At 45.0% G+C, this 22,403-nt stretch overlaps 1 protein-coding gene across 3 annotated transcripts in view; it reads right to left on the reverse strand.

Moving 5' to 3' along the window:
- Window positions 1-22,403, reverse strand: part of WDR59 (WD repeat domain 59) — an 813,082-nt gene that overhangs the window by 766,518 nt on the left and 24,161 nt on the right. For all 3 annotated transcript variants that reach the window (XR_011199955.1, XM_069217643.1, XM_069217642.1), the window contains exon 2: window positions 1,973-2,022. Coding sequence is in view for 2 of the 3 variants with exons in the window: in XM_069217643.1 (XP_069073744.1) it covers window positions 1,973-2,022 (50 nt within the window). In the remaining variant the exon portion in view is untranslated. The remainder of the gene's footprint in view (window positions 1-1,972; window positions 2,023-22,403) is intronic.

Raw genomic sequence — 22,403 nt, forward strand, 5'->3', positions numbered from 1 at the left:
TTCAAAATATAATTGGACCCTAATTAAGATCACATTAAGCCAGACTTGAAAACGGCCCTTCATCTATGCCTATCAGCTTGCTTGTGATGACCTTTGTATGATGATGCTCTGCTTCATGCACACAGCTTTGTATACACAGCCAAAGGACGGGAAACTTGACTGATGAGAAGCGGTCACAACAGATGATGTGAGGTTTATCTTGGTCCCACTGAATCCTACTGAGGCACCTCCTCAGAAGCCATATTAGCACCCACAAATCCAGCAAGTTCAAAAAGTAAGTGTAGAATTTACAGAGATGAGCGCACAATAGGGCGACTGGAGCTGAGCTTAACTACATCCATGTACACCATCAAAGCAGAACTCAAGATCCACTTCTTCTTACTCAAGGAACCACCAGTTACATAGTTCATCGAGCATTCAAGCAGAAAGTGTCCTCTGAACCACTGCATCTGCATTACTATCTTGTGCATTTCTTGCCTGTGTGACATAACTGTTTAACACTTTTTTGTAACATAGGCACAGCCATTTTGAAATGTCAACAAATGAAACAAATCAGTAATGCTGATTTAGGTTAGAAACTTGAACCACCTCTGATAATCCTACCAACTGGCCTAGCACTTTTATTATGAGACTCCTGAGAAAGAGTCAACAATTTAAGCATCTTTGTGCTGGGACTACAGATAGTGCCCTACAGAACACAGTTCTGAGACAGCTGTAGTCGTAGAAATGCATGCTGTATTATCTGCAGCTTTGAAAAAAATATTCTCTGGGATCTTCTTTGATGGGAAATACGAGTACTTGAGCATATCTTTCCAACTACAGAATGTATTCTTAGAGAGTACTATCAAAATAGTTGATTTATTGTTCATAATGCCTTTTTGCTGAGCGTTCTGTACATAAATTATTAAGATCCTTAGGCTCTTTATAAGCAACTACATGTGGACCCTGTGATGGGACATAAAATTACTAGTTGGTCAGGTGACAAAACATGGTCATTCACAACCAATGGTAATCTCTACATTATTAGCTAATATCTTTTCATGTTGTATGGTTTCTTCCTTTTTTTAAAGTAGCTATTTGTTTTCGAAAATCATTTACGTTTTTATCTGCTTGTTAAATATACTTTTAATCTGAGTTTTTTTATGTATGTATTTGAGGTTTCACTGATTAAATGGGAAATTGTATGATTTTAAAGTTTGAATGAATTTGTATGATTATTTTAAATAATCAAATGAAGTTTAACATGGTTAGAGCATGTCTACATCATGAAGTTTAGGCTCCCCTGCAGCAAGTATAAGATCTTTGAGTAAAATGAACAGGTTCTGGATGAATGTTAATTTTTTTGTTTCTGGCAAAAACAATGTCAGGATAAGATACTGATAGCTAAGTCTAACTGTGAGCGCGATTCGAAAATTCACTATTACACAAATCCACCCTCAAAACTTGTAAACTGAAATATGAAATCCGAAACATAATTCTCATTATCAAAATATGTATCAAAAAAGGTAGGTGTGTGAGCTATACAATCAACACAATGTGAAGCCCTCTGTAAATGTCTGTTTTTTGCTTAATTTGTGGCATCTACATGTGATGCAGTTAGGTACAGACTCATCCATGACTTGCAACAGAAGAGTGCAGGGACTAGGAGTTATCCTTCATAAAATGTATTTGTTTTAGGGTACAAGTGAAGCAGGGCAAAATAAATATGACACTCAATCAATCATAGGATTTGTAAAGCGCGGCGATGCAGCTGTGCGTTAGAAGCTACTACTCAAAGAGCCATGTCTTGAGTTTTCTCTGAAGACAAGGAGGGTGTGTGAGGTGCAAAGGTAGGGGGAGGAGGTCATTCCACAGTTTCCCTTCCACCAAGTTCTTTAATCTCCGATTCCAATCTACACCACATGCAAATTCCTTTAAGGGACACACAGTTAAAGCTATAAGGAACTTCAAACAGAAAGAAAGTGATGCTCACCCAGAAAGCACAGCGTGGTATCCACGGCAATCCACAGACATAGCCGTTGCCTATCAGAAAAAAAAAAACATAATTAAACTTAAATAACGTAAAAGAAGAGACATTGCTATCCAATTCAGATATTTAGCACATCTTTGACCTGCATTGACTGCACCTCTCTCCTCTCCATAACTGGTTCTAATTAGTACAGCACGGTGTTAGTCTGCAGTCTTAAATGTGCACCACATTGCACTTAGCTGGAAAGCAATGCACTGTCTAACAAGAGGTAAGAAACACCATGAGATCCAGCCCTTGACAAATATATAGTGTGTTTTACTCATATGTCCAAAGTATTTTTCGTCTTATAGCATATCACCTAATAAAAACTGTAGTAAGACAACCAATTGTGGTTCTACTATTTTACTTCTGCAAGTGTCAATGAATGGTGTCTGAACTGCACCCAAGGCAGAGTGACTATGAAAGTGAGTGCAGTGCGTTTGCTGCCACAATCAGTGGGGAGACACATTCTAGACAGTGGTGGGTACAAACAGAGGCACAATTCAGGCAAGGAAGAAGAACGGAGGCTCCTAGAGGGTCTTTATGGAGGTGAATAACATAAAAATACCAGAGTGGAGTTGTCTGGAACACTGGAAGCAGAAGGGCTACTAGGGGCAGTTGAGAAGATTTTGTGATTGGATAAAAGAGAAGGATGAATATAAGACCCCTAGAAAGAGTAAGGCTTCCTGGGGCAAAAGGTTCTCAAAGGAGGTTGAAGTCCTGAAAGGGAATGAAAATACCTCAACAATATGGTGTAGAATGTGCACAGTTAATTGTGACTTATTATAATGAATAAGGCCAGAAGCCGATAAACAAGAGATATCCCTTGTGAAATAATGAGGACAAAAAAGCCTGAGACAAATTTAAACATGTGGGGACCTGATGTGGAGGATACCGGAATATCTAAAGGGCATGTTGAATTCTTGGCTAAGGGGGGCAGCAAATTAGTACATGAACAAAGATGCAAACAGTTGTAAGTGAGAATTAGAGGACCTGGACGTGGTGTAACAGAGTATACCAGTAAAGCTTTTGTTTAACAGTAAAATGTTTCCAAAAACAACAAGCATTTGCAATGCACTAGGGTCTCGCATTTGTCCGAGTTACAGCTATTACCAGTTGTAAACTCCCAAGCGGATTTTTCTTGCCACGTTCAAAGACAAAAAACAGCGTGATTGCGCTGCTACCTATCTGCAAAAGTGCAATTATGTACATAACCGGCAAAAGTCCAATTGTGTAACAGGGTCGATATTATGCGAAGCGCTCGACTTCTGCCAAGCGAGATCGCGCTGTGAAAATAGAGACAAGGTAGTCCACAAAACTGGCGGGAAACAGCGAGCCTCACATGTTTTCTGTACTTGGTCGCTGTGCTCGAGGAAGGCTCAACACCAGAAAAGGCATGACGTATGCGTGCCTTCCACTAATGAAAGCAAGCAGATTCTAGCAGGCAAGCCCACGAACCAATGAAAGACACCGACGTGAACAGGACTCCGAGCCCTTTTATAATTCCTAAAGCGTCTCGCTAGCGATACGCATGCGACGCAGGCTCGACCCTAAAAAGGACAAAAAGGGACAAATACTTTCTCCCTGCTTGCTAGGGTCCATCCTTTCCCCTCTCTTTCTGCTGCCTACAGCATTCAAGGGCACTAAGCATTTAGATGCAGGGAAGACTGAGCACTCTGTGACAATAACTTTTTCTTTCCAGCTAAGGAATCTAGCACCGGCAAGATGTTAATTCCTCTGAATGGCAACATTTATTATACCAACCTGCGCAAAACTGAAATGTAAAATAATCCCAAGCAGATTAATTGCTGCTGGACTTCTTACTATAAGAAGCTGTGCTGATGGGTGAAGGGACAAATGACAAGGCCACTAAGCTTGAACTGTGTAGCATGGCCAGAAGGTTCAGACTGGTCTCCCTCTTCATCCCCTTGGAGCAGGGACTGCCTCATTTCTGTTACTGGGACTAGTACAGCATCTTTGTGAGGGTGTAATACTGCTAATTTGTAGATTGTGACTGCTGCTCTGTCAGAAGTTTAAGAGTGCTGCCACTAGTGTGCAGCCACTACTCATAGGTTATATATTTTTTCTACACTTTTTTTAACCACATTCTTTTCAATTTTTACAGTTACCAAATTTGCATAAATATGAAACAGGCATCAGTGAGTGATACCTACCACATTCAACAGTCCCACACTAAACCCTGCTGTATTTGGCTACATACTTCAACAAGTCACAATGTGTAATGAGTTTGCCTCGTAGACTGGTCAAAAGATATTCTCTACTACCACCAGGGTCTCCCAGGAGTAACAATAGAGATTTCAAGGAAAGAGTGGTTCCTAAGATCGGTCTAATGTAGGATAAGATGTCTTTCATGTAGGCCTGAATGAAACTGCAAGACCACCACCTGGTAAAGAAGGTTCTTCTTTCGCTACAGTTTTTCCAACATGCGTCCCAGCCACCAAACATTGCATGTAGGAGTGTAAGCCATAGATGAGATGTGCAGATAGGTTTCGGGGACCAAGCCATATTTAACCTGAGTTTTCTACTGGGATATTGTGACCCATGTCCCATTCCGAGAGTGCGATAGAGCTGTTTTAAAATTCAAATTTGAGATAGTACGTTGCAGTCATGTGATCTCCTTACTCTCCATTTTATTTGCAGCTATAGCTTCCAGTGCGGTCTTTCTCCTTTCAACTCCCTCTATCACCTCGTGCAAGTCCGCTCAATAAGCAAATGTGTAAGTCTGAAGGTATCCTCTCTGCCTGTATATAGCTCCTCTTGAGTGTATAGTTTGATATCCAAGTAGAGATCTTCTAAGGAGTGCAACCATTCCAACATTTTTGCAACCAATCCAACATTTGGATCTTAGGTCCGTAAAGCACAGGGAGAAATCCAGATTATGAAATATGGGGGGTATCGGAGAGGGGAAAGTTGTGGAACTCATCTTTTGTGTAGCCTGCTGCAAGTACTCCAGTTGTGTGAGTGGTAGTTGACATATGTCGGCTTCTGGAACACGCTCCCTGTGGGAGTTATAGTAGGAAGAGCTTGAGAAAAATGCTGTTCAACCTGAATCCAACTTCTACCTTCTGGATTGTGATTCCAGTCTTGTGCAGGGCATATCTGAGCTGCCAGGACATAAGATCTAATGCTTGGGAAGCCAAGGTCTCCCTCTGCTTTGGTTTTGTAAAGAGTCAAGTCCTCCCTGCCCTCCACCCCACCCCTAAGTCAATGTGCAGTGGGCACCCCATTAAATCCAAGCAAAGTAGCAAGTCATTCACTGAGGTAACTGATAGATCATGAGTATGGCCCTCTCTCTGATGTATGAAAGTCAGACATGACATCTGAGAAGGACCAACACAGCCCTAGCACAAACTGTGAGAACTGTGGAAAAAAGGCATACAAAACAAAACCAAAGAACAGGGGCCAACCGGGCCCAACGTGTCCAACTGTTTCTCGCAGAGAGCAGCATCTCAGTGCAAAGGTTCTGCCGGACAAGTCTCTCTCCAGGGGTGCAAGCCGAAGGGGATGGGCTGCCAAACAAGTTTGATAGGCTTGGGCAGGCGCTGATGCATCGACCAAGAGTGCCCCAGGCCCCCACATGCCAGGGTACTCATACATAGTAGTCATCCCACTGTGACTTCTCTCCACTAGCAGGTATCAGCCACAGGCAGTACAAATGTGGCTGAAAATGCTAAAGGGACCCCAAAGCCAAGAGGATTGTGGAGGTGTTCTTGCCCATGGTCCTGAGGTACTGCATGATATCTTGTTTGGTTTCTCAAGAATCCTCTTCAGATTGGCGCTCTGTAGAGTGTTGGCTTCATCACCGTCCAGGCAGGTCACAGCACTTCCCTGTTTGGAACACAAGACGTCAAGGGGCCTTTATTTCCGCTGCAGACTTCAGACCCAGGAGAAGCTTTGCCTCTTCCAGAAAACGGAATGTGTAGCATTTCCCCTCCCAGGAAAATAAAAGGGCAATGGGGTGGCCCCATTAGTAGCAGATGTTCAGTTCCCTAAGTTTATCTGTCACTATTTTGAATTGTGTCTTCTGCACAGCGAGATGGGTGAGAGATCCTGCTACAGCCGTATAGTGTGGCCTCAGAATACGAGATTGGCTTTGCATCTAGAGACACTTAAGATATCTTCCTTCTCTGTGAAGAAGTGGACCCTAGTCAGGCTATCAGGCGTCACGTCTGGGCGCCCTGGCACAGAAGCCACCCTGTGTGCTCTGCCTAGCTTCAGTAGGGGCAGATCAGCGTTACCTCAGACTGCCAGCAACATGTCCACTGTAAACACCAGAATATCCTCCCCCCCCCCCCACACCCCACACCCAAGCCTCAGGGGAGGACCCTGATGTGGAGTTTGTTACACCGGCTTCTATTATCCAGGTCTTCTTGCTTGGCTTGTAGTTCAATATGGTGGTCCTCCATGGTTGTTACCCAGTGCAAGAGCATTTCCTCTTTTTCTGAACGGCCAGGCACGGTGCATACCAGATCATCGACTCAAACTACTATTTCAGAGATGGCTCTTGGTATGTCCCAGAGACAAGATTTGAAGTCTGACTTGAGTGATCCAATCTCCGAGCGAATCTCCTGTAGGAAAAGAGCCATGTATTCCTCAATGATCGGGATAGAGGCCGAGTTGTCTTTTTCTAGGGGAGATTGGTCATCAGGTGACTTAATGTCTCTGAGAGATGGCTAGATCTAGAGAAAGGTCACTGTAATGTACTTGGAAGACTTTGAGCGCTCCACTGTGAGTGTCCAAGCGCCTTCATGGTGGCGGTCCAGGAGGCAGGCAGTCAATCGTGCGTACCAAGGCCCAAAGTCTGTAGTCCGAGCTGATCAGAGGGGGAACGTTGTGCCTTTATCTTGAGGTCGGACCACCACACGTGGGCAGGTAGGGGAAGTGGCTCTAACTGTTGTGTCTAGCAGGCAGAGGGTCATCGGTCTAGGCCTCAAGCTCACCCTGCCAACCACATCCAGTAAGGCAGTGCTTTCAGTGATGGACCTCAGAAAGTCTCCACAGTCCAGACGATCACTGTAGGCTGGGGGCAGCAGGGGGCTGTGTGTTTAGACATCTTTGTGCATGCCAAGGGTCTCAGAGGGGAGACCTGGTGCATATATGGCATGTGGTCATCATCAGGCAAGCGCTGGATGAGCCTACAGAGGCAGCTGTACTTTGGGACAAGGTGGGGGACCCAGTTACCAATCCTTGAAGAGCGCCCTCAAGGGACTTGAAAGTCTCGACTATGTAGCTTAAGTAGGCCTGTAATGTCCCCAGTTTTCAAGACCCCAGCAGCTTGTGGCAAGGTAGGCAACAAGTATCCAGCTGAAGGGGAATGAAGTGCAGCAGTATTTGGCAGTAAGGGCTCGCCCTCCCTCCGGCGCTGAGCAGGGTCAAAGTCTCAATAGCTCTGAGGCCGAGCTACCAGTGGTAGAACGTCACTCTGGTGAGGATGACAAGTGGGCCGCTCTTGTCGCCAAAGCCTTCTCCCTAGGCTTTATCGCACCATGTCTCTGCAGATTAGGAGGACCGGAGCAAGAGGCAAAGCTCACCCAGTCTTGTTGCAGGTTCTCTGTTGCAGTCGGGATTCAGAGATGTACCATGCTCACCAGGGGCTACTTCAGTCACCCCGGTTCCTCGGGTGGGGAGCAGTGGGCGACGCAGAAGAAGGCTGTGCTGAGATGAGCTGGTGGTGTTGCATCTAATGAGGTGGGCGGCAAGAAGCTCCTCACACAGGAGTAGTGATTCTTCAGATGTACATCTCGACTGCCGATCAGGTGGAGCCAGATGGCCTGCGGAAGCCTGAAGCATAAGGGACGAGTCTCACTCCATGCGCTTGCAGACTATGCTCCCTTCTTTACATTTTGAAACACACCCTAGGCTGGAACATGTGCTCTACAGCTGTCTCTGGCTGTAGTTATTGTGGCCTGAAGGTTTTTAAAGGAAGGTACGTGTTGAAGAACGCCCTATAGGGGCTAAGTTTATAGTTAAATATTGTGTTCTCAAAATGTGATGCCCTCTAGATCCTGTTTTTATAACTGCATTTTCAATGGCTGAAAGTATGTAAAAAAGCAGAAAGACATATGTGAAGTACATTTGTAAGTGCTTCATTGAAATAATACTGTTGACAGAGACAACTTATCAAAGTGCATATTCTTTATTAACATTAATAAGTGCAATTACAAATGTTTATTTTTTAATATTGCATTTAATCCTACAATGATGGTTTTTGACATTTGGTTTCTGAACTTGAACCCTTTGGGAAGTCAGCGGTGATTATGCAAAATCATTAAAAGTATTTTGACCAGCCTTATTTATATTTGTAAATTACTGCATTGTATTCAATACTGCATGTGTAATAAATGTACTTTTACTTTTCCAAAGAAAATCACAGACTGGACAATTATTTATTGAGTGTTGTTATTGCATGCCAGCGAATGGTGATTAATAGCCCACACAACCTCCCTTTTGTAGGACCTTGACTGCTCTGCTACTCTGAGAGAGTAAAAGTCTATAGTGTGGTGTTTGGTTCCCAGTGGAGGACAAATGAGGACTCATTAATTGTGCAGGCCTGGTTCCTTACACCAGTCATGGAACTGACCATTCCCAAGCATACCAGCCTTTCAAAAGTATTGCTTAGTTTGACCTATTCGATTCTGCCCCAGCCCTAGGCGGCGTTCAGAGGCATTAGCTTGTATGATGTGACGTGACTGCCTTGTTCCACTAGTCTTTTAGCAATCATCCAAATTATGCTTTGTTGCCCAAGCTCTGCTTGCCTTTCTGATTTAAACCCATTAAATGACGGATCTTTTTCAGGCCTTACCAGTATTTCAGAAGTAATGGTCTTTTTTACAAAGCATTAGGTGCCATTCAGAAGCACTAACCTGTCTGATGTAACTCTGGTCCAGTGGCATGGGGGACTGATCATTCACTCAATAGGGCAAATTCCAGATGTGTTGGTTTGGGGTCCTCTTGTCCACTGCTTAGCAGCTATGAAAATGACAAGCACTGACAAAGCCAATAGGTCTTGCTTTGACTGCCATCCTTTTGCCTTTGTCAATGCTCAATGCATGTCATGTGTCGTTATGGTTTTTGCTAAGCATTATTGTTGGGGAAATTGTAGGGCCCTTGTCATTAAAAAAAAAAAAAAAAAAGTTTTGACTGAAAGCAGAACTATGTTTTGTTTCAACAAGCAAGCACACATTGCCATAGTAATCCCAGGCACTGAAGGGAACTACTTTGTGTGGGGATGTGCTCCATGTGAAAGGAAGAATGCCATTACTAACAGCACGTTTAGCCAATTATTGCAGAGTGCCGCCCCACTGCCCCACACTGTATATTGCAGTAGTGGGAAGACAAATGTGAATGACAATAAGAGACCAATGTATGAAAAGGGCTGGCTGAAAGACCCTTCAAATAAGCATACTATAAACATAATTTTAGTAAAATCAAAAGGGCTTACCTAACTCCAGACACTAAACAAAATCATCAAGCTGTGGAGAGCAAGATACCTATGTGCTGCAGTTGCCCCCTTCTAAACACTTATACAGAAATTTGAATCCCTCATAGGCACCACTTCACACCTCTTGTGCATAGCTGAAATAGGCAGTGCTGCTCAGTGGGCATCAAGCCGATATTAAATAGCAGTGTACTTGTATTTATAGGACACTTTATTAAAATGAGGAGGTGACAAAGCTATGTGGTTAGCACACTATAGCATGGAGCATTAATTGGTTCAAAGCAATAACAAGTTATAAATATCAATGTTCAAAAACATTAAACCACTGAAAAGAAGGGGTAATAAGCGGCCCAAACAGAAAACCCAAAGAGGTACTGGAAAAATAAAGGAAAAAGAGAATGGAGAAAAGGGAGCATGGCCGGTTTAGGGCATGTCCTTACTTGTACTACTTAGTGAAAGAAAGAACAATGCTCCTGCAAGGCTAGTCCCCATTTATCATTATTCTGGGGACCAGAGTAGATATTGTTGTCACACGCAATACAACTCACCAAGAAAAAGTGAATGATTCTTCTGAAAACTCTGCTAGCCTCAGAACATAGATCTCTCATCTGGCTAGCTGCTTGTGAAGTAATGTTCACTTGAAGCACCCAGAGCCTGGGTTGTCCTCATTTGCAGAACACTGCTGTTGAAGAGACCACTCCAACCAAATGCTTGAAGCAGCCGATACTGTGCAGAATAACTGTCTATGCACCAACGTGGTAGAACCTTGACTGAAACCCATGTGGATGTTGTAACTTTTAAGCACATCACATTTGGGGTAGAGCACTTCCTCCTCAACTTAGTATTCCAAGCCACCAACTAGGAGTTCTCATTCATGCACCTACGCAGCAGAGATCAAGGTATGTAAATCATGCTCTGAAGCTTCCCTTTACCTCTCTTACCAGTAATCCCCAATTGCTTCATAATGCTAGGTTAGTCTCAATCTAAATCTGGAAGAAGCACCCATTAGCAGAAATTGAGTCTAACAAAGGTGAGTTGTTCAGAAAAGACTAAAAAACAAGCATTGTCAGAGAGCTCCCGTCATAGATTGATCAGGTCCCCGGTTTGTTTTAGTAATAACTAAGCTACTCCCTTTCTTCCCCTTAACAAAAAGCGGTGTAAATGGTTTTCTCTGCATGACCATCTGAATGGAAATCATTTTTTAAAAGTTCTTGCTGGATTTCTTCCAGGTTGAAACATACACAAAAGGCATGCACATTCTACATATAATGCGTATTTTTAAGTGTATCATTTGTTTTTGGTTAGTAAAAACAAAGTTTTGTTTAACTATGTGGTTATCTTTTTGCACATGTAATTGAAAGAATTGTGTCCATCGAAGTGCAAGGATTAAATAGATCTGTGACTCAACAGTGACGCATCCTATATTCCAAATGTTTTTGTCATTTTCTTTTGAATAATAATGTGGGTGAATTCTGGGTTTTACATGTTTATGTACCAATTGCCTGTTATTATATAATTATCCGTTTTGTTATAGCAAACAAACAAATTGGCTATGGCAAATGCAGCAAAGTTTGAATGTGTTTCCTGAGATGCTTGTAACAAAGTATTTCAGGACTGGGTGAAGGAGGCAGAAATTATACACAATTCTACATGATGTATCAACTTGAAAGCAGACTGCCAGTGTCAGCCATTAGCCTACCTGGAAATGTGGGGAGGTGGAGAATGTTATTCTGTTAATGTCATCCAGTAAAAGTATTTTGTTGTTTAGTAAAAGGCAACTGCATTTAGTAAAGCATTTAACTGCATTTATAGCATCGTATTTTATCTTTGTAGGTGAATAGGGCCGTTTTGATGATGTTAAACTTTGCACAGCGTATATAGTACTGCATTAGAATTAAAGGCATCGTAGAACTCCTGTCATGCTCCGCGGCTGAAGACTGATTCTGGTTTGGGACGGCTCTTTGTTGGAGTCGCTGACGGGCTGTTTGCAAAGTGAGTGAGTCAATGCTGCTGCTGCGCAAAAAAAACAGATACACTGCTGCTCCAGGACGGGTGAGTGTGGAGGACAGGAGCGAGACATCTGTGTTGCTGAGCTGGCGGTGTCACTGCAATGAGATTGTATTACTAGGAGGAAGCAAGCAGGGGTTAAGACACAATGGCAGTGAAGGAAGAGGAGAAAGCAATTAAGCATCCATGTCCTTCACTGCTGAGCAGAGTGGGCACATAGCAGGCTGGCTGGCAGGCAGTGTTGTTGGCATTATAGGAGGATATTGGGTGGCAGGGAGCTGTTAACTGTGCTAAGCAAGCTGTAACAAAGTGAAAGCATTTTTTTCACTTTTTTTAGTATGGTATCAGGCCTGCTGAAGTCTAATAAGTACAGTAACCAAGGTTGACCATATTTTGTGACTTACATCGATTAAGAGGGAGGAGCAGCCAAGAGTGGGGACAGACTGATTCCAATAGGTGTTATTGCAGCAATTTGAAAAAAGGACCAAGGTTTAAGGATTGGGAGGTTTCGCGGCTTAGAATGGAGTACTAAGCATCATCTTTAAAGGCAGTGTGCTGCCGAAGCAGTCCACTTTGTAATGGGTGCTGCTTGTGGCCATTCCGGGATCCACACTCACTATCTCGTGTCTTGTTATAAACTCCTGAGTAAGGTAGAACACAGATGTCCTGCAAAAAGATGAAGAGAAGCACCTCAATAGAACGCAGTACAAAAACTTAATGAAGCGCAGGAGTGGCCAAGGAGGCCAAGATTGCGGACGTGAGCTAGGAGAGCTCCGCACTGCTTCCGACAATCCTCCTGTATGCAACTCTCTGATAGATGGCCATCCGGGCCACCTACTCCCCACTCGGACTGGGGGTCCCTCTTGGGGACCGCGTCAGCAGGAAATGTTTTAAGTAGTCAGCCACCGGTCACTGTGCTTCTCCAACACATGGCTGACCACCTATGCTGGACCAGCCGCTTCCCTCTGATAGAGGATCTGGGCGCTGCCAGTTGTGCGTGCGAGTCTGGTATGCGACTCCACTGGCCGCCACAAGCTGCTGTCAACCCCGGACATTATTGTGAAGAGGCCCGCACTACTCTGACTTGGTGCAATACCTGCATGATCAGGCCCTCACGGTAGCGCCCTGGCGCGCACCCGCTGTGGGCGAACCCATGCTGGAGTGTTAGCCCGGCTAACAAGGGGTTCTGTGGGGCCCTGGGAATTGTATCAACCTTCACAGCCTGCGCAGAGTGCAGGGCCAATACTTCAGCGCACCAGGCTGCTACTTTCCTCCGTGATGTAGCATTTGGCTCTCGTGTGACACCTTTGGCGGGTGTTAGTGTAAACTGCATTGTGCTGAGGCTTGGGGGCACTTGCTCCACGTATTGCTTGCAGAGTTGCTGGGTGTGAGGGGAACACCCTGAGGGATTCACTGCCATCCTAGCAATGGTGGATTGCAGGGGCAATCTATCTATTTCAGCCCCAATCACCACAGGGCCCTTGGCAGCGAGGAACATAAAATGGGTACAAGAGACCCACCACTTCATTAAACAAAGCCTACAGTGTGTTGCCAGCACCAGTCCTCCTGTTGGTGGCTTGTGCACCCTGCGACCTATCATTTGAGTTCCTCTGAACTGCAGCCTGTTTGTGTGGGCGAGGGAGGACATAATCCAGGCATCAGGCGCTCCAACACTGCCTGTTCCCTCCCTCCCCCACCCCCAGGCACCAATGCACTAGTGCTCCTGCTGGCACAGTTTCTCTGTAGGACACGACAATTCAAACCGTCCTCTGGCACAGCATCTGTGATCCACTTTCCAGGTACTCAGTCCCAACAGGGTTTCAAGACCACCGTTTGCTGCTACACATTGTAAATTCCAAATTTGTTTTTCACTCCAGCGAGGCCTACCTCTCCCACAATATAACACTGAGTAATAATTATTACATTTAATAAGTGTGAACTTTTGATTGGGAACAGGTTGAAATGTCATGTTTGGTCTTAAATTAATTGTAATTTAAAATCCTCTTGTGGCCGTACGAACGGTATAAAGGCACCGGGAGGCGTCGATATTGCTTAGGTAAGTATTTTATTCTAAATTAAAGGGTTAACTGTTCGTTCCTAGGGAGCGTGTTTTTTTTTGTCTATTAGATATAGATAGATATCTCTGGGTTTGATTGACGTTTTTCTGCTGTCTTTTCTTTTCCATCTTTTTTTTATCAGGTTATTGTTCCGGAGGTCTCTCGGCTGCTTTCAGGCTCAGGGTACCGGAAACAGAAAACACAGAAAAACGCTACGGTAAGTGGGGTGGATGGCCGCCTCTATTTCTATCTAAATTTTAACAGACTGGGGAAAATGGGGAAAACAAAGGTGGGGTTTTGTAAGTGAGGAGTGGAGGGGGACCAAGTGCTCACTGTCTGGGTTATGTCAAAGGACTGCCCTGCTACTTGAAGCCTGCCTTGTGCTCTCGGAGGACTGCCCTTCTGCCTGAGGCCTGCCTTGCTGCTTAAGCCCAGGACTACCAGAGTGACTCAAAGGGCTAGCTGGCTGGCTCCAGGGACTTTGAACCCTACACCTGGTCTTTCCTGGAATGAGTCCTGAACACCCCCCCCAAGTGGTGCCCAACGTGTTCTGGACCTCTAAAAGTGGGGCTAAAGGTGCTTCTCCAGCCAAAACCTCAAACTTAAGACTTGGAAAATGTTTCACCAAAAAGTGGTGTGAGAACCGACAGAAGATTGGGACCTACTTGCTCACCGATTCGCAAGAGGTACATTGCCAGTCGGCCTAAGTTTGTGGTGCCTCCCGTTCCGTTCTTCCCCCCCAACAGCAAATCCTGTTTAGTGGGACTTCTCGGAAGGGGTATCCTGCCTCATGGAGCCCTTGTCGGCTACAGCCTGCAGCTTCATCCCGCTGGAGATTTTTGACTTCCAAAAAAGTGACAACATCAGAACATAAAAATCTTCGTCTAGTGGCTGCCAGACAATGACACCTCCTCCTCGAACACCGCTGGCTGCTTAGCCCCACTAAACTTTAAATACTCAGGAACTTTTCTTCAAAATTTCTTCTAAGTGAAGGTAAGCCAAGACAGGGTCCAATCCACCTTGTGAAGATGAATCGTGGTCCATCGCTGTCAGCCTTAACTTTTGACTTTGCCCTGGTCTTGCACAACCAGTTACCCACGGCCAGCGCTGTGGTCTTTTAGGTGCTGTTTTTTTACCTAAAGCTTTAAAAATTAATAGCTTTGGTTCTGCCGATTGAATATACATTGTGTTAGTGTCATTTTTTCAATTAAAATGTTGTCTATTTTTCTAAATTTATTTGGAATTTTTCTTGTGTTGTTTTCACTTTATTACTGTTTGTGTGCTGCATGAATACCTTGCATACTAGCTCCAAGTTAAGTCTGACTGCTCTTTTATGCCACAATACCAGAGAGCTAAGCACCGGTTGATTTATTGACTTTTGTGGTTCACACTGACAGAGATTGTGGTTGCTGCTTCGGGAAGGGTTTTTACAACCCTCGGTCAAAAAAACAATTTCCTATAAGTATGCATTTCTAAATCCATTTTGCAATCTGGTAAGCAGTTACTTGCTGAATTTTCAGCCGGTTTAGCACATACAACAAAGTAATTTAGTGGTTGCAAACCCTGTTATTTAGCAAATTGCAGGGTTTGCAACTGGTAAGTGGCTTTACACATCTGAACCTTATTCCTTTTCTTGAAGAATGACTCACAACAACACAGGATTGTGTTATTGAAGGGCTGGTGGTCGATAGTGCTGGAAGCTGCCAGGAGGTTAAGTATTGGTGAGAAGACTAAATTGACCATTTTCAGATATTGGGAAGGCATTGCTAGCCACCTGTGTGGTAGTTATCTCGGTGCTGCACAGAAATCAGAATCCGACTGGCAGAACAGAAGCAGCGTGTTGTTAATCACCTTGTCATGGAACTTTGTGGCAACAGTTTCCTTGCTGATCCTCCAGAGGAATGACAGGTGGGTGATGGGCATTAATTTGAGAGGGAGACAGGGTGTGTCTGGTCTCAAGGGCATCCAGGAATATATAAACCTAAAAAAGTAGGAAACAACATGCACAAAGGAGCTTGTCCTAGCTTCCTCTTGATACTCCGCTGATAAGATTAAATCAATACTATATCAATCGCAAAGCAAAAAGGGAAATATTTACTTTTGATGTGACATGTTAACTACAACAAAAGCATGGATTAAAAAAAAAAAAAAGAGAGAATATCTTTTATTCACCTACAAACATGGCTATAAATAATAAGTGTTGTTTTAAACTCCTTGAAAGAAAGTGTTTGTCTCTAAAGTCCAGAACAAAGAGTAAGCCACTTTCACTTCAAATGTTTTCTGGAGTCCTACTGGCACCATTTGAGGGCTAATTTTTTAAGCTAAAAAATGTATGTGTGAAAATATAGATTTTAACACAAGTTGGTGGGAGAAGATGACCTTAGCAGATTATGGTAAAAAATAAAAACAGGCTGCAAGGAAATACCAACATTCCCAATGCCGTATTTCAACATTGATAGTATGCTAATTTTAGATGCACTGAAAACCAAGAATGAGTCCTTTCCCCACTAGAATCACGAAAGGAAAAGATTGGACACCTTAGGGACTGACTGTGTTCCAGCACAATGTCTTCTGTGACTGAAAAATAATTCATGTAGTTTTGAGAGTTTTTGTTTACCACCAGGCAATGGGCAGGATGTTTTCTCTCTTACAGATTACAAATTTAATTTAGGGATTGCATATGACTATAATAATGTAATTTAAGGAAATCTAGATGCAGGCCACTACACAAAGTGAAAGTAAAAATGTTCTCCCATTCTGAATAAAAACAGAGTTGTAAAGATATATTAATGCCAATCAATGATCCAAACACAAATAAATGCATCCAGTCAAGGGGAGCCTGTCACATTGGTTCGGTCACAAAAGCAAACAACTCTGGATACCAAATAATTTTTGTTTAAGGACGAGAACCCTCACCCATCCTTAGGTGGCATCCTTCTTCTGTCTGTGATAATAACATTGTTAATATCAAAAGATCATACAACAAGTGGACCACATTGAGTGTAGATATGTTTGCCACTGTTGTAACCCACAAAAGCTGGGTTACAGGCTTCAATTCGCAGTCCGTGGGACAGTGTGAACATAGAGTAAACTGGCCTGCTGTCCCGCAAAAGAAGTCTGACTGGGGTGAAGAAACACCGCCGAACTATCAATACTGCTCCTCGCCCCAGTCAGACCCGAAGTGGTCCACTAATTGTATGATCTTTTCATAATATCAATATTTTTATTATTGTATCTTTTTTACTGCAGAGTGATACTTAAGGTTTTATGATCCTGATGAATGCCACTTCTGTTTGTACGATATGAGATTGTCAGAAACATGTTTACCTGATTATCATGGCTGGACTGAACTAATATCATCCTAATTTCTGAATATACTCCTTGGGGGGTGGAATTCAATAAAAAAAAGTTTTATTCCACCAAGAGGTATTTTTAATCTTCACACAAATCACCACACACTGCTATTTCTACCAGCACAATATAGCTTAAATAGGGTTCTGTAGAAAAAACTGTAAGAGCTCCTCCCCAAGTGGGAGTGACAGCCCACCCCCCCAAATGCTGGGAAGGTTTGTGAAGAGAAATCTTGAGATAGAGCATGCCACCTAAGGGTGGGTGAGGGTTCTCGTCCTTAAAACAAAAATTGTTTTCAACCAGAAATGGTTTTCTTTTGTGACCGAACTAATGTGACAAGTCCCACTTGACTGGATGCATTTATTTTGTGTTTCGAAGTTAAAACGTTCACACATTAAATTATAAAAAATAAAAATAAAAATAAAGCACTGTGACGAAATGTGAGAAAACTCTAATGTACTCCCTAAGCAGTCTAAAAACAAGGTTAATATGACTGACATTGGAAATATTGAATATTGTATTAGTTTCTATAGTTTTATGTTGCTCAAGAGTTATTCTGCATTTCAAATTCAGCCTATTTTTTATATGATTGATTGATGTATGGTCTCTATTATGTTTTCTTTTTTTGCACTCTAAAATTCACTTTTATGATTTCTTTTGTATTTTGTTTTGGGTAATTTTAACGATTTTTCTACTCTTTTTTCAAAACAATTACACAACAGCCATGGTAAATAACAGAGTTGTTGAGGCAGGCATATGCCTTTTTCCTGTTAATTATGATGCATAAACTGTCATCATCAACAGTAATGCAAAATTGCTTAAACATTCCCAGGCTCTGTCACAATAATACCTCCCAGTTTGTTTGTTTTTTAAAACCAATTTTATTTCTTTTGGGAGTAAGACAAGACAGTGAGCCCATAGCAGTTCAATCAGTTGAAACAGATCAATACAGTTGACGACATCTGTCCCCTTTCCCCACATAAACAGTCATTCCTCTCAGAGGGGCAACCCGTGATGATTCCTCCATCTCCCCCAGGTTTTCTCATATTTCCGAGGGCAACAGCTTCATATATCGGCTTTTCTAGTTGAGAGCACCAGTCAACCCAAGTTCGCCATTTAGACACTGATGGTGTCACTGGGCTTCTCCATAATTTAGCACTGACTCTTTTGTCCACCAGGCATGCAACCCCCACAGAGGTTTTATCAGCCTTTGGCCACCCAAGTCCTCCAGAAGCCCCAGCAGTGCCACCTAAACAGTCAGCTCAATCTGACACCCCACAACCTCAGAAATCTCCCTCTCCACAGCCTCCCAAAAGGGAAGCACCTCTCAACATTCCCAGGGTACATGCAGAAGGTGCGCCTCAAGGTGCCCACATCTCAGATAGCCAGGAAGTGTAGCTGGACATATACATTGTAGGCGCAATGGGGACAAATTAGTAATATGGAAGTAATTGATCTGTACCATCCATAGGTGTGCAGATATAGCCAGTTCCCTGGGTGCAAGGTATGCCTACCTCCAGTCATCCTCACTCAGCTCCCTCACCCAGGCCGTTCACCTGTCTCACAGCCTTGCGAGTCTGGCAGGGGCATTTGTATGCAACAAACGGTAAATGAGAGTAAACCTTCCCCCGGTGGCCCATAAAATGGGGGCTATGATTTGGAAGTGATACCTCACATGGCAGGTGGGCCCACTGGACGTGACGCAGCTGAAGGAAGCAAAAGAACTGAGTATTGGCCAGGGCCAATATGCTGGAAAGGTATCAGGTGGTCACCATCATACACGCCCCCCAGGTGCGTAATCCCAGTGGTGTCCCACTGCTTAAAACCTCTCAGCTGCAACACCTGTCGCAACCACATGCCCTGCCATATGGGGGTTGGCTTAGTAAGGCACAGTCCCCCCTGTTAGTCATAGGGCCGCACCACCACCTTTATGCAGAGGTGGCCTGCAGGATTGGACCACCATACAGCAAGCCCAAAGGCTATCAAATCCCAGGTAGTAGAGCTCCGGACAATAAGCCAGGTCATCCCACCCATCAGTGAACCAGTCATTGATCGGTACTAATTGAGCAGCCAGATAATATATGTAGATGTCCGGTATCCTCAGTCCACCCTTGTAGGGAGATTTCCTTGCGGAGCAAAAAGCAACTCTATGTCACAGTCCCTCCGAGATAAAGGAGGTGAGGGACCAGAACCAGGTACGAGGCACTGAATATGGAAAGTTTGTCAGGTCATACAGATAGCGAGGGAGACAGATCATCTGGAAGAGGGCAGTGCGGCCTAATGGGTTCAGCGGCAGGCCACACCAGCGGGTCAGGTCCCCAGCCAGAGCCTGGTATAGGGGCTGAAATTTTAGTTGCCAAGCCAGATCTTTGAGCAGCAATATGTGAATTCCCAAGTATTTAAATGTGTTCAGCCTCTCGGACACTACCCCGCACTTCCTCATAATTTCACCAGTAGCGACTTCCTGGGATTCAGTCACAGCCCCAAGGTGTCACCGTATAGTGTCAAGAGCTCAAGACAATGGGGTCCGGAGCTCTGGGGGTCCCCCAGGAACACCAGGATGTCGTCAGTGTATAGGGACACAAAATCCCCATGCCCGATCCCCCATCTCCACCCGCTGATGAGCAGGTCACAACGTAAAAGGCAAGTCAGTGGCTCAATGGCGAGAGCAAATAGCAGAGGGGACATCCCTGACGCATCCCATGTTGAATCGGAAAGGAGTCTGACAATGCCATTAACCTGCACCTGTGCCGATGGGTTGTGGTAAAGAAGGTGGACCATTTTCCGAAATGTCGGGCCAAAGCCCATGCACCACCAGGACGTCTTCAAGGAAGTTCCAGGTCGGGGTATCAAAAGCCTTGTGGAAATCTATGAAAAGGAGTGCCAACCCACCCTCCAGTCTCTCCTTCTTCAAAAGCGCCACCTGGACCCGTCGTATACAGTGATGTGTGCTCCTGCCCGGCATAAACCCACACTGATCGGCAACATGCGGACTAATCGGGTAACCAAAATCTTCGCATATATTTTCGAATGTGCGTTGATCAATGAAATAGCGCGACAAGATGAACACCAATCCTGGTGTAGGCAACCCCTGTGTATGACCACGATGGTGGCGCAGTGAAGACCCGAGACGAAGGAGCCACATTGAAGCACCTTCTCATAAGCGTTCAACATATAGGGCACTAGGTGCGAGTGAAACTTCTTATAGTATTTAATGGGGTACCCCATCAGGGCCAGAGGCTTTCTTGGCCTGAAGGCCTGAAATGGCATCTTTCACCTCCTCCTCCGTCAGGGGTAGATCTAGTGTTTTAGCCAGCAAGGTTAGAAGGGAGGGCAGTGGAATATCCCCCAGAATAGGCTTCTCTTGTTCCTCTGGGTGTTGAGGGACCTGTGCAGAGAGATCCCTATAAAAAGAGGCAAAAGTGTGCAGATCCTCCTGTATAGAACCCATCCGGTCCCTGATGAGCAGTACCACCTGGGCAGAGACACCGCAGGTCGTCAACCAGTATAACAGTTTCCTGGTCCTGCCACCTAGCTCATATACCCAGTGCATTGAGGACTGCCTGCATTGTCTAGCCTCCGCAAGGGACACTTGTCGAAACTTTGTGCAAAGGAGCGCCAGCTATCTCCCCAGCTCTCCCCCGTCTAACTGCAGAACCCGACGCTCCGGATCCCCTATGCTGCTGCCTGACATATCCTCTGATAATTCCCTTCAGGGAGGGTTTGCCAGTCGCCCAGAGGGTCGCTGCTGACCCCACTGACCCAAAGTTCTCCCAGAAATAGTTCCTTGGCTCTTGGTCTATGAATCAATACACCCAAGGTCTTTCAGGTGCCATGCACTAAAGCGCCACGTCTGGCATTGGGTTTGTGAGGGGGCACCTCAACCCATCAGAATGGGAGCATGGTCAGAGATACCGCGGGCGAGAATCAGGACCGAAGTCAAGGCAAGGAGATCCACTGCTGGGAGTAATGTCAAGTCTATCCGCGTCGCTGTGTGGTGGGCCGCAGGCTGATGGGTGAACGCTCTCAGTTGCGGGTGCCAAGAACGCCATGTTTCGCATAGGCCCAGGGAGTACACCCATGTCGACAAGCATGTTGATCCAGACCACTGGCCCAGGTGAGGATCAGCGGAGGTATCTCGGATAGGGTCTGGGACCGCATTGAAGTCTCCCTATGGTCGTAGTACCCTGTAGAAGGGTCAACAGTAAGGTGTGCAGCTCAGAGTGGGCCATAGCAACTGTGGAAAGACATAACAGGAAACCAGGTTGATCTGTTTTCCAGCCAAAGAGCACTCTATGCTAACATACCTCCTCTGGGGGTCAACGTGGAACTTGGCCACCCACATGGGCAACGACCTATGGAGCATGAGGACTACCCCCTCGAACCTCTGGAGAATCAGCCTGGGACACCCAGTCATAGCCAAAACAACCTAGAAATGCACACAGGGTACCCACCAAGTGGGTCTCCTGCAGGAGATCAACACCAGGGCGATACCTTTTGATAAATCGCTGAACGGCTGACCTCTTAATGCAGTCTAACAGGCTGTTAACATTCCAAGAGAGTATTGTGGGCATATTATTAGATTGTATGTTAATGGTGGGCTCAGCCAAGCTCCCTCATAAGACCGAAGCCACTAAGCGCGTGGGATGCCACAGGCAGAGAGGGTCAACATGTTGTCAAATACGACACTTACTGTGAACACAGCTAACCTAGAAAACAAATGATTAACACAAACATAGCAACACTACACAACTCACCGTGAACCTCCCCAACACCCCCCACCCCACACTTATACCCCCAAAGCATCTGTCGCCCCTTCCCAATACATCTTGCAAACCAGCAAGCTGAAACAACTCAGCTTTGGGGATTCTTGCGGCTAAACGATACCTTAGATACAAATGTGTTGCCTGACAGCAGCAGATTAAGCAGCAAAAAGCAAGTTCCTATCACCCAAGCCGTGAAAGCCGCCTCAGGTCCAGCAGTTTGGCAGCCACCGTATAGCCCGGCCCAGGCCCTATTCACTGGGCCATCCTCCCCCGGCCCAACTCACAGCGCCCTTGGTCAGTCCAAAGGAATTGGCACCCCCTTCCCTGAACCAAAAAAGGGCAGAGGTGGTTACCAGGGAGCATCCAGGCCAGTCTCCATCCGCACCTCATGCAGTGGCGAGGCCTCCAGGTGGCCATTCCACTCCCTGCCACCAGTTCATAACATCCGCGAATAAGAGCCACGCCTGGCTCTATGCATCTGCTGCTCGTCTGTGCAATATAGTCACCTAAGACATACGTTTTGAGACCTGGTTTTTGAGGGTGGCCAGCTTATCCTCTGTTGTGGAAACGCACTTCTCGGCCTCAGTGACCCTCCCCGTCACTCCCTGCAAGTCCTGCCAGATCAGTGAGAGGTTTATTCGGAGTTCGTCAACTTTATGTTCCACAGCCTCCCTTGACTCATGGATCACCTTAAGGATGGCTTTGAGGTCTGTCTGCGGCGCGGAGGGCCTAGGGAGGAACCAACCACTCCAGCA

This window comes from Pleurodeles waltl, chromosome 12, assembly GCF_031143425.1.
Source record: "Pleurodeles waltl isolate 20211129_DDA chromosome 12, aPleWal1.hap1.20221129, whole genome shotgun sequence".
NCBI classification, from domain to species: Eukaryota; Metazoa; Chordata; class Amphibia; order Caudata; family Salamandridae; genus Pleurodeles; species Pleurodeles waltl.